Here is a 13059-nt window from a genome sequence, read left to right as displayed (position 1 = left end):
AGTGTGTACATAAACACAGCGTCAGTGGCGTAGCGACAACAACTGTGATTACGTGGTTAAATCAGAATGGCCAGTTGCACTGAGGGATACAGGGCAATATATAAGGGCATAACAGTTAAACCATAGCACATATCAGTGTGCAGTGTGTACATAAACACAGCGTCAGTGGCATAGCGACAACAACTGTGGATACGTGGTAATCAGAATAGCCATTCGCACTGAAAGAAACAGGGCAATATATGACGGCACAAATCATAGCACATATCAGTGTGTAGTCTGAACATAAACACAGCGTCAGTGGCGTAGCGACAACAACTGTGGATACGTGGTTAAATCAGAATGGCCAGTTGCACTGAAGGATACAGGGCAGCCTGACGACATAAGCTGTAAGCTGTGCACCTCCATTACCAGAGCGGGGCGTCCTGACGCGGCGCTCTCCGTGGCCTGTGTCGCCACATTCCCGGTCCCGCCCTCTGCCAACGGTGAAGATCCGGTTCGTTCGGGTTCGAACCGTTTTGGCGGCTGTAGCCGAATTAGGCGGGACGAGGTGCCGACGAAGAGAGACATCGAGGAAGGCTGGACGTATAGAAATCAAAAGTTTCGGTTTAATGTCTGGCCGCGGCGAGACTAAATTTTATCTGCTGTGAGAGCTGGGATCGAACACGGGTCTCCCGTGCGACGGCTTTGGGGTTCGCCACTGAGCCACAGGGGGAAACAACCATTTTCGCGCCTTTAGACACAGAGCCATCGCCTTGCCTCGTCTCTCTGGATGCGTCTTCGCATGACTTACCATAGGACGTCGTGAAGACGGAATCTTCTTGAAGTAGCCTGGCTGTTAGATACCGGGCTAAGTAAAATAATAAAAGTATCCTTTCCGACGAAGCCTATCGCGTCGAGTCCGTCTAGCGAGCCCGCGAAAAGGACCGGAGAGGCGACGGGCAGGTTAAAATGTATCTGCTGCGAGAGCCGGGATCGAACACGGGTCTCTCGCGCGAAGGCTTCAGGTTCCGCCACTGAGCCACAGGGGAGAACGACTGTCAACTCTTCTTTGGGCGTCAGAGGGCCCACCAGCAGCCGCTGGCGGCAGTGGGCCTCATCCCTGCTGATGCCCGGAGTTTATGAGGGCGCGCACTGGTAGACCAGCACGTATGCCAGTCGTCCGTGAGTGCGGCCTCGGTAGATCCTTGTTTGGGTAGAGCGAGTCAATACCGCACATATCTGGCATGTAGCAGCCATCGGATGCGGGGAGGAAACATGGTGAGTAACCTCTATTGCAACTTCCACGATGACTTCAGATAAGACTTCTAGCGTGAAGAAAGAGATTCTGACGTAATTGTCGCGCCCATGCTATTTATACTGCCCGCGGACCGGTCAGCATTTGCATGTTTTGCGTCAATTGGCCAGCTGTCTCCAGCTGGCGTTAACCTATAAGATTTCAGTGAAAATGGAGAAGGGAGGAGTTCCCCATATACGTCAGTATGACGTAATGTCGAAGTGACCGCCTTGAAAGGGAACTGTCACAGCACGATAACAAACAGTATACAATTACTTTAAAGAGACATACAACTTTATTCCATCATTCACTTATGTGGTAGCTTCCGAAAAAATTAGTTTAATAGACCATCTTCACTTTTGTGTCCAAATGAAGCCACATAAACGACCATCTGACAGTGGATGAAGGAGCTGATAAATTTGCTGTAACAAATTTGCTTAGATTTGAATACATGTATGATGAATTTAGCTTCAAACTGGATTTCCAAAGCCTCTGAATTTAGCTTACCTTTGTGATGTGTCTCGCACCCCGAGAGGTAGCCTAACCGTCCCTGATATGCTTGCTTTATGTCTCCCTATACCTTTTATGACACCTTTCGGATTATTATCTCTCCAACTGCGACCTTGACTGAAAAACTAATTTCAGATGTGGTGGCTAGACCCTGAAACCCTCGATCCTCAGGTTCAAGTGACTCCTTTCTGCGAATATTAGCTAATTTGCTCTTCCATAATTTGAGTTTCTTAAACTCAAAACCCAACTGAACAAGTACAAAGGCCATCATTTCCATAAACTGGGTCTAAAAGTGTGTCATAAGATGATCGGTTGAGGCTTCCTGACCCCTGAGCTGGTATAGAGTTATCAGGGCAGTGCGAATGGAATAATATGAGCGCTGTCATGGTCAACAGGTCGACACGCAATTAAAATAAAATGGTGTTGAGAATCTTAATGGTTTGTGGCCTTTCACAGGACCTTTGTGGACTCCAGCAGTCAGACCAGTTTGTGGAAAGTTAATGAGGGTCTAGCCGACAGAGCTCTGGACCCTGGAGAGACGGCAGTGTGAATACAAGGTACCTCCAATTACAGCTCAGCTAAAGGCCAATTGGGTTTCATTGGGTTTTGTCGGTGTTGATCGGCGCCTCTTTTTTGGTTTTGTCGGGTTGTGGAATGTCTAAAAAGTGACGACCTGTAATCTGGTGATTGTTGCCATTGGTCGCCGTCTGTCGCTGCAGTATGAATTGGTCTTAAAACTCAAATTTCACTACACTGTCCACCAATTTGTCAGCACACAAACATTGATTAGATCCCAAACTGCTAAAAACTATCCAACTATTCTGTTAAAGAGTATATATACATTATTATGCATTTTTAGGGAAGCTGACTCGTGTACTTCAGGATCTGTTTCTACGAAGGTCTATCACAGCAAAATGGATGTCAAATCAAAACCATAATTGGTTTATGAAGAAAAAGAAACACTAAGCTATAAATGTCACAAAATTCAAAGCAGTCTCACAGGACACATAAAGCAGAGGTAAAATTTCTGTTTCAATTATTTATTTATTTAATTCCATTAACTGTTCTTGCACATGTGTTCTTCTGCTGATGCAGGCAGAAACCCTACTCTGACAATATGATACTGACAGGATTTTCTACACGACTATTCAGAGACGCCGCACGACCTCAAATACAACGCAAAACCTAGCGACCAGTGCAATCCAATTCCTGAAAGTTGGAGTACTATTCCAACCTATTTGGATTCCCAAAAGAATAACTCGAGTAGGTTTTTTTAGTGAATCAAAGCCATACAACCAGTGTAGTTCCAACAGTTCTTGAATGAATGCTGCTTTTTCCAGTAAATTAAACACATAGATGGCTTGCTACTAATGTTGGTCATCAGAGTCACTCAGTTAATGACTGGTTGCTCATATGGAAGCTTGTGGTTAATGATACACATGAGTTCTGTGAGTAGTACTTTACTAAATTCAACAAAAAAAAAAACATTTCATTCATTTATTTGAATATTGTTGCATATGGTTAAACTAAAGTGATGGATATGAATTGGTTTTACGATCTCTTTATGAACTTTTTGAAGCGTCAAGGTGAGGGTGCATCTCTTTTTAGCCAAATATGGGTATAATGCATTTCCCCTCTTCTGGGGTTGGAACCCACAGACTTTTGGTTAGCTCTCCAGATCTTTAACCATAGGCTATACCATCCATGTTAACAAAGGCCACACTTCACAGCATCAGAACACCTGCAGTTATAGACATTCTAACCTCTAAACAGTCACTATCCAAAGTTTCTAAATTGTTCATATTTCTAAAACTCGGAATCTGCAAAGAAATACATCAATATTCAAACAAACATGCGGCCAGTGCGCCTTTAGCATCCCCCTCAGAGCATGCACATTTCAAAACCGTTGGCTTTAAATTGGCCTCCTAGAGAATGAAAAATGTCAGAAAAGAGCTTTTTTTTTTAAAGAAGTCTTGCTTTTGCAGGAAATCAAAAAGCAAACAGACGATCAGCTGATGAAACATCACATCTAAAATGTCAAAAAAGTAAGCATCACATGTATGATTCAGTAAAGAACAGATCCTCTTGTTCCTTACAGAAAACCAACATAGCCGCTGTACTGTAGGGCCTTTTAGAGGGAAATTGTTTCATACGACACAGCAGCTGTGCTGCAGTCAAACACACTGATACACGAATATGACTATCCTCCTGGAACTCCATACGGAAACTTTCACAACTTCAGACTAGGGGGCTTTATTAATGCCTGAGAGAGTTGGCAGCATCTGTCTGCGTGAAAACTTTTACGTGCGGTGTTCTGTCTCCTCACAATCAGTTTTTAAATGCGCTTCTCTCTGTTCTGATCAATCCAAAATTAGAGGTCTGAGAAATTTCAGTGCAGTCGATCGAACCGTATCGAGTTGGCAGGCTGACAGGAATGATAAGTTCCACCTGATTGCATGAAACGCAGTGTCTGTGGTGCTTCATTTGCTCAAAATTAACGGTTTGTTCTCTCTTGGCTTGAGTAATGAAGTAAGAAATTTTCTAAATCCTCTGTAAACTAGTGCTTTATTCCAAGAACCATTTGGAAGAGCACATAGTTTTCCTCTGGTGTTCATAATGATACAAGTTTAACGAGGATATCATCCTGCTATTTAAACGCGGGTACACTTAATGTCTTAATTATACCTCTCAACTAAGAGGTCACAAATATCATTGATTTTTATTTCTTTTTGAAAATAATTTAACTGTGCTATTTCTTTTCTTTTTATTCTCAATTTTATTGTATTTATATTTTTGGCACACAATCAAGCACTGTCTGTCTTATCTATAGCAATTTGTTTGCGATTTTATTGCAGTGCCCTGTTTGCAGTTGTCAGACCACTCAAACCATCATTGCAATTGAAGAAGTCAAATATTTATTTCATAACCACGTAGATATGCAGAATGCACAGAAGAGAGATATCTTTTCATATACCGAGCCTTCAGACACAGACTGGGACTTTTTCATTTCTGTGTACACTTATGAAATTTCAATGTTAAGTGTAAAGCAGATGGAAATTACACTCTGTTGCCCTTGAGAGACAAAGGTGTGTGAGAGAGACACTTCTCCTAATCTGCATATGATAAAAGCTTTGGATGAAAAAGTACTGACCTGAATCTCAACACCATAACCCATATATACAGTAACCAGGCAGGTGCAATGCATGTGGGAATCAAATGAGACATCCAGAGGGAGCTCTATATAACCCTCAGCTTCTGTGAAGTTCATATCGCAGTGAGCTTGAAAAAGAAAGACAAAGCGAGAGAAAGAGCATCATTTTAAACAATCGCCTCTTTTACAGCTGTCTTATGTTTGGTTGGCTGTGCACTAATCCTTCATTAGCTCTGACGCCTGTGCATTGTCATAGAGTTCAATACATTGCTTCAAAGTAGAGACACGTCAAGCACATATATCTGTCTACAGTCTCTGTCTGTCTATCAATCTTTATCTCTATTTCCAAATCTAGCTATATATACAGGTATATACTGTGTATATAACCATCCGTATCGCTCCATCCATCCATCCATACATACAGGGGCGTAGAATTTAGTAGGGACGCTAGGGACGTGTCCCTAACAATATCCAGTGACACTGATATATCCCTAGCAATAATTTCAATCAAAACTTAAAATATATTTATTGATGTCCCCGTCCCCACCAATTTCAAAATCAAACGTACGCCACTGCATACATACATCCATCCATACATACATACATACATACCCATTCATTAGGGCTGCACGAATAATCGCAATTTCCATGTAATCTCTAAAAACTAAAAACTTTTTTTGGCTTATCGCGATTTTGAAATCACAAAGGCTGCGATTGTTTTTTAAGCGCAGATGGTGTCACTAATGTACGCGGCTCTTAAACGCTGCTCCATCTGAAAGCACTGTGAGTTTGAGTCACTTATAGTGTGCATTTGAAAAAGCACCGCACGTCAAAACATCTTTTTAAACATGAGAATCATTTATGAACCTCCTGTCCAACAAAAGACAACATTTAATAATGCTTTACTCCTAACTCACTTCATAACGACAGTTGAGCATCCTTCTGTTAGAGGATGTGGCTTCTTACACAGAATAAGGCAGTCGTGTATTTATAAGTCATGTTTAATCAACAATCATTCAAAGTGTTTAAATCTTCTGTTTATTCAGCTACAGCGATGATGCCTGAGCCTGACAGGGATTTCTTGGAATTATGTGTGTTTTTGTAGTACACGCCAAATATGCCCCGCAACAGAAGTACAATAATTGTACTTCTGTTGCGGGGCATACTTGGCGTGTCTGCGTGAGAGCGCCCTCTGGCGTTCAGATGAAGCAGCATTTACTACCGATCAGCCACTGCACTGACAAGTTGCGCATAAAAAAATCGCAAATCGCGTTGCGGTTTCGTTGCACTTAATCGTGCAGCCCTACCATTCATATCCATCCATCCATATCCATTCATCCATCCATCCATCCATCATCTATATATACTGCATATATCCATACATCTATCCGTCCATATGCATCCATCCATCCATTTGTCCATAATATATATCCATTCATCCATCCGTCCATATGCACCTATCCATCCATCCATCCATTCATCCATCCAAATATATCCATCCGTCCATATGCATCCATCCATTCATCCATCCAAATATATCCATCCATCCACCCGTCTATACACATCCATCCATCCATCCATTTGTCCATATCCGTCTATATGCATCCATCCATCTGTCCATATGCATCCATCTATCCATCCATCCGTCCATATACATCCATCCATCTATCCATCCATTTGTCCATATAAATCCATCCATCTATCCATCCATTTGTCCATATGCATCCATCTATCCATCCATCCGTCCATATACATCCATCCATCTATCCATCCATTTGTTCATATACATCCATCCATCTATCCATCCAACCGTCCATATGCATCCATCTATCCATCCATCCGTCCATATACATCCATCCATCTATCCATCCATTTGTCCATATACATCCATCCATCTATCCATCCATTTGTCCATATACATCCATCCATCCATCATAAATGTACCTGAATATGTCTCAGAGGAGTACCCCGATGTGGTTTTCCCTTCTGGCCTTTGTGGTTCTTTCTTAAGTGAAGTTGACAGAGACAGTGGTGGCAAAGTAGTTTCCTTGCCAAAGGCTTTCCTTGTTGTTGTGATGAGAGTTGTTATTTGACTGGTGCTTGTGGGAGGAATGGTGGGGTTTGTGAGAGGTTGAGAGGTGACTGCTATCTTCTCTGATGTTCTACTACGGCTTTTGCTGGGTCTTCTTTGTTCGACAGATGTTGCCGTAGTCATGGTCAATGTGGTCGCAAGGTCAGAGAAGATTGCTGAATCCTCCTGAGGCACCAGAAGTGAATGTTCAGTGTTAGATGTAGAGGTAGAGACTGTTGGCACCGTGTGTGGTGCCTCTTTAAAAAACTGCTGATCTCCCTCGAAGCTCTTGGTCAGCAGAGCTGAGTGGAGTTTAAGCAGTCTTAGGTTGGGGAGGATTGGTACTGCATCTGTTGTGAGCTGCTGGATGTCAGTTGGTGGCTCCTGTTTACTGGTGAAAGGGTCAAACTCTTTCTCTGATTCTGACTCTCCTCCTCTCCGAGTTTGTATGGTTCCATCTTCTGCAAAAAAATCCAAACAGATTGAAAATTAGTATTAGACAAACTTAGCCTATAAGTCAGGGCTTTTTAAACTGGTCTCCACAGACCCCCAAGTTCCCTTTTTGGAGATTAGTTAAAATATTTGTTTTGTAGACTATTGTTTATTTGTTATATATATATATATATATATATATATATATATAGTGCTTATTCTCCAATTATTTAAGGATGACAGCTGAATTTGATGCTCTTCAGATGCTTTATAAGTAATTACATAAAGTTGTGACTCCATTTGAATATTCTATTTTTGAGCATATTAAGGCAATGCTTCCCTGCAAAGGAATTAGTGACACAAGAGGTTCAATATTACTGTGATCCTCAGTACTGAAGAACAGCAGCATCTTTCAGGCAAAAGAAAGTGTAAGGCAATTACAGAACATCTTTCATCTTAAGATTAACATACCTCACTAGACAGAAGAGCTCTCAGAAGGGTTCAGAGAGAGAGAGAGAGAGAGAGAGAGTGAGCTGTATAATGACAGCCAGCACTTCAGGCCTAAAAATCTCAACAAATGTTTATGATCAGAAACAAACTGTAATCAGAAACACAGTCCTCATTCGCCACTGAGAGGAAGTGAGTCATTTAAATGTCATTCAGACACAAATATTCTTAAAAGCATGTCTAATAAAAAGATAAAAAGTCCAGTTTGATCAAAAACAGTCATTATGGGAATGTCAGGGACTGTTATTGATCGATCTTTATGCATCATGCCATTCAAACTGCATGTGCTCCCCTCAGATCTTTGAGCCAAGTGGATTTTAAACTTCAACAAACAAAATTGTTGCATGATTGTTAAAAAAAGAAAGCAAAAAATAAAATAAATGACCTTTATAAAGATCATCGAGTCTAAATGGAGAACTTGAATGACCTATTTTCTGTGTAATATGAAAGTTAGTTAGTTATCAAAATGTCAAATCTGTTCTTTTCCATACATTGAAAATGCTTGGTAATCACTGGCTGGAAAGTCTAATTGTAATAATACATTTTTTTTAAATATACGAGAGTTGTCACACTTTTTCTGCCAGTGAATATTTCTCAGGGTATAGGCTTATTGTTGAAAGTCAATTTCTGTATAGGAACGTATACCTTAAAGTCTTGGCTACAAAAATGAAGCAGCTATTGAGCATTTCCAATCACTGCAAATGTTGGCATCTTTCTGCTTGTCTTGTTGAGATATTTATAATATTTCAGGTGTGAAGGAAATCCTTTTGTTTTCCAGTTACCCATCAAAAAAATTAAAAAAATCTGCTAGTGCGACATTGCTGTGCTGAAAACAACATCTGGAGCTGTGTTTTGTCTGTCAAGAAGTGCTTCCATTATTGAGATGTGTGAGGGAAACGTTGCACTGAACTGCTGTCAGATCATCTGTCTCTTTGTAATCATTCCTACTGGATTACAGAAACTCTCCACTGGGACGTTAACAATGTCTGGCTTGAGGAAAATTCAAACACAGATGTACAGTCTCCCTCTTATACAAACACGCAAGTGCACTAATACCCTGATTCTGCTTCTTATAATTGTGTTTTCACTAAATAAGTTTCACAACGGCGTTTTCAACTTAAAACTGAAAACTTTTTATGTGTTTTGGCCTGAAAACACAAACTTTTAAAAATGGATTTCAAAAGACAAGTTTTCGAAAACTATACCATTATAGTCTCTGTGTAAACTATACGCAAATTTGTGAAAACTGTGACGTCATGCACATGTGTATTACGTGTTCAGTCAGTAGCACTTTATTTTACAGTCCTGTTCCCCATGTACATAGTATGTACTTATAGTTACAATAACTGGGTAATAACTAGGTACTAACCTACCCCTAAACTATTACCTTACAGTAACCAGTATTTTCTTAGGTAAGTGCACTGTAAGTACACAAACTGTAAAATAAAGTGCAACCGTTCAGTCTATAGGCGTGTAGTGTTTCTTTACAAAGTGACATTGTCAACTACTGGCCTGGCATTCATAATACAGTGTTTTTAATCATTTTCGTGAATCCATGTGAATGGGTATAGTTTTGACAACGTTGTCATCTGTACGCAAAAAACACAAAGACATTTTTTTCCGTTTTTAATACATCGTTGTTGTGTAAACGTACCCTTAAAGAGAAAGTTCACCTAAAAATGTAACTTCTGTCATCATTTATTCACCCTCATGTCATTCCCAACTCATGAGTTTTTTTTGTTTTTTTAACCCTAGCTCTCAAATCTCAAAATCCTCTTTATGTTCCACATGAAGAAAGAAAATCAGGTGGGGTTTGGAACAACATGAAGGTGAGTAAATGAGGACAGATTTTTATTTTTAAAATGCTTTGTGGCAAGAGACAATCATCACTGTTTATTTTCATAGAATCTCCTATACATCTCATGAACGGCTTCAAAACAAAGTCCTAAGCAGATTGTGAACCTCAGAAGAGCAGATACCTCTGAGACCTTCTGTTATTTCTGCATTCAAACAGCATGAGATCGCGAGTGTATGTTTTACTCCCTAATTGGGGAACTAGATGACAGTGTGTTCTAACAGGATATAGCTTGGCGACACAATGAAGAAGACAGAAAGAGATAAAAAGGAACATCACTGACAGGATTTATAGACTGCTTCTAAAGACCAGCTCACAGTTAAACTCTCAGCAGGAGCAACAGCTCTGCTTTATTATTGAATGTAATCAGTCTGTATAGTGATGTGCCAGTGAACATTGGTGGAAGGCTGAATTAAGAGAATCAGTTGTGGATTGTAATAATTTTGTTGATTTTGTGGAAAATGTTGTTAGAGGCCAGAAAGCTGAAATCTCCATTGGGCGCATCTCGGGATGTTTCTTTGTCTTATTGGTTTCTGTACTTGTTTAAATCCTTATCCATTATCACAAACCAAGTCCAGCTGAAAACCAGCTGGGAGACCCGCTTAAAGTACGACTAGTAAACCAGCTTAGGCTTTAACCAGGTTTATTCAGAAGGATATAGCATGAGCCATTTAGTAAATATTGTAAGTTAACACCATCTGCCATTCTTCATTGACAGCCATTAAAGTCATGAAATATAACATCTTTAACTAAAAATATTAAAAATATTTTATAATAAAAAAATGTGCCTTCACAACTAACTGAAATAAAATAAGTTATTTAAATGAAAGCTATATAGAAATATTTAAAACAATAAAAACTAAACTATAAAAATGATATAAAAACACAACAAAACAAAAATTTAAATGTAAACATAAAAACATATCGTATTGTGTTCTCCGAGAACATAAATCCCACAATAAATCTGGGTGCATAAACTGTTTACAGGCCAAATGCATCATTTAATCCTCAAATCACTTTCCTAATATGAACACGTTTGAAGTGTTAAAATAGCTGTAAATCAAGCCCTGACCTCACAATCTCTCTCCTATTAAGAACACACATGCACATGTCACTCCAGAGTGAATCCCATTTATCAAGATGACACTTTCTGTAATGGAAGTGTGATCAGATCATTCCAGTGGCAATAAACAGCTGCTTCGCAAAGCCACAATATCAGACCATCCAGTCAGATTAAACCAGAGGCTGTAGACAGACATTAATCTCTTAAAGAGGTAATTCAACCGTGCTTTATAGACTGTGACATGGAAAGACTAATCCCAGTGCATTTCTGAAAATAAATACCACCTTTAAAGGCACAATACACCCTATATAGTGTCCTTCTCCTCAAGATGATACATGCACTAAGATCTATTTTAGATAACCCCCTCCCCTAAATGGCACTTTACACAAAAACAAATCAAACTGTTGTTGGCCGCTTTACATGTCAATCAAGTGGTTTCTTCCTGTTCTCTTACGAGAGGTTCTCTCGTATTGCGTAAGTTTAGCTTACGCTACGGGAAAGATTCATCTTCTCGAGATATTGAAGCCAAAAAATTATCCTAATTTTGTTTGTCAACGCAGTGCAGCAGCTAGCAGACCTAGAGCAGGCAGTCTAGCGTGCTCATTGGCTGCCCTGCAGGCAACTGCTGCAGCCTACCAGTGAGCCCGGCGTGACGTCACGCCCAATGAAGGGTGCTCGCGCCTTCATAGCGTCACAGCCCGCCAGAATGGGCGTGGCTTAGCGTATAAAAGAAGGGGCTCGTAGGCTGAATTCCCTGATTTTTCGACTCTTCAGCGAGCTCTTCGCATCGCTGGATTGAGGGAAGCCACCGTCGCCGTCGAGACAGCGAACAGCCAGCCAGGACAGCGCTGAGGAAGCCGGCCGTCTTCGCCACCTTCAGCCATCCGTGCGAGCTACGCTATCCGGCGACGTATCCTTTTTACATTGTTGTTGTATTCTCTTTTCTCTTACTCCTAAAAGAGCAGCGAGCGTCTTTTTCAAGATGCCTCGCACTTCCTGTGGACAGCCGGAACCTGTGGCCACAGCGACGCGCTCGCCGGAGAACCTCCCTCGAGCCTCGCTCTCGCCTTCCCCGCCTCTCTTCACCGACGCGCAGCTGGCGCTCACGAGCCTCACTGCCGTCGCGTCTGAGGATGAGGTTGAGGGACACGCCACAAGGGACTGCTGTTCTAACCGCGGCTAGCTTCCTTTACGTTACAAGGAAGCTACCGCGCCCCCGCAGAAGCAGTCACTCCGCCCTTTGTGGGACCGCACAGTGATAAGCGCCGTTCCCAAAGGCAGCCGGAGCCTGTAGCCACAGCGACGCGCTCGCCGGAAAGCCTCCCTCGAGCCTCGCTTTTTCACCTTCCCCGCCTCCCTTCACCGACGCGCAGCTGCCGCTCACGAGCCTCACTGCCGTCGCGTCCGAGGATGAGGTCGAGGGACACGCCACAATGGACTGCTGTTCTAACCGCGGCTAGCTTCCTTTACGTTACAAGGAAGCTGCCGCGCGCGCTCTTTGTTATCTGCTCGCGCTACTTAAGCTTACGTTGTTTCCCCCGTGGCTCAGTGGCTAAACTCTAAGCTTTCGCGCCAGAGACCCGTGTTCGATCCCGGCTCTCGCAGCAGATACAATTTATGCAGCTCTCCTCTCTGAGCTCGCGACCAGCTTTCTTACATACAGAAAGCGAGCGCGCGCCCCGAGCGACACGCACACGAAAACTGTGATGACGCTCTCTCTCTTATCTGCTTGCGCCAACTAAAGTTTACGTTGTTTCCCCCGTGGCTCAGTGGCTAAACTCTAAGCTTTCGCGCCAGAGACCCGTGTTCGATCCCGGCTCTCGCAGCAGATAAAATTTATGCAGCTCGCGCGACCAGCTTTCTTACGTACAGAAAGCGAGCGCGCGCCCCGAGCGCATGCGTCACCGGCGAAAGAAGGAAAGAGTGGTTTTTTGTCCCGCCGAGGCTTGACAAACCCCCTCTTTTTCTCAAACATTTTCCAGCTCCTCCTAGTTCGAGCGGCTGGTAATGTCTATACTGCAGTAGAGAGCCTGTTATAACACGCACGCCTGCAGACAATGCCGACACGCACACGAAAACTGTGATGACGCTCTCTCTCTTATCTGCTCGCGCCAACTAAAGCTTACGTTGTTTCCCCATGTGGCTCAGTGGCTAAACCTTAAGCTTTCGCGCCAGAGACCCGTGTTCGATCCTGGCT

The 13059-nt window shown here is 42.2% G+C and overlaps 1 protein-coding gene across 2 annotated transcripts in view; it reads right to left on the bottom strand.

Annotated features, from left to right (window-relative positions):
* Positions 1–13059, bottom strand: part of sez6a (seizure related 6 homolog a) — a 68954-nt gene that overhangs the window by 21487 nt on the left and 34408 nt on the right. For both annotated transcript variants that reach the window (XM_056271273.1, XM_056271272.1), the window contains exons 2-3: positions 6879–7466; positions 4935–5062 (exon numbers count right to left, since the gene is read on the bottom strand). In XM_056271273.1, coding sequence (XP_056127248.1) covers positions 4935–5062; positions 6879–7466 — 716 coding nt within the window. The remainder of the gene's footprint in view (positions 1–4934; positions 5063–6878; positions 7467–13059) is intronic.

The sequence above is a fragment of the Rhinichthys klamathensis genome, unplaced genomic scaffold (assembly GCF_029890125.1).
Source record: "Rhinichthys klamathensis goyatoka isolate OS25496 unplaced genomic scaffold, OSU_Roscu_1.1 h1tg000314l_1, whole genome shotgun sequence".
Taxonomy (NCBI): Eukaryota; Metazoa; Chordata; class Actinopteri; order Cypriniformes; family Leuciscidae; genus Rhinichthys; species Rhinichthys klamathensis.
The sequence above is the reverse complement of the archived record's forward strand: the minus strand, read 5'-3'. Positions and strand labels throughout refer to the sequence as shown.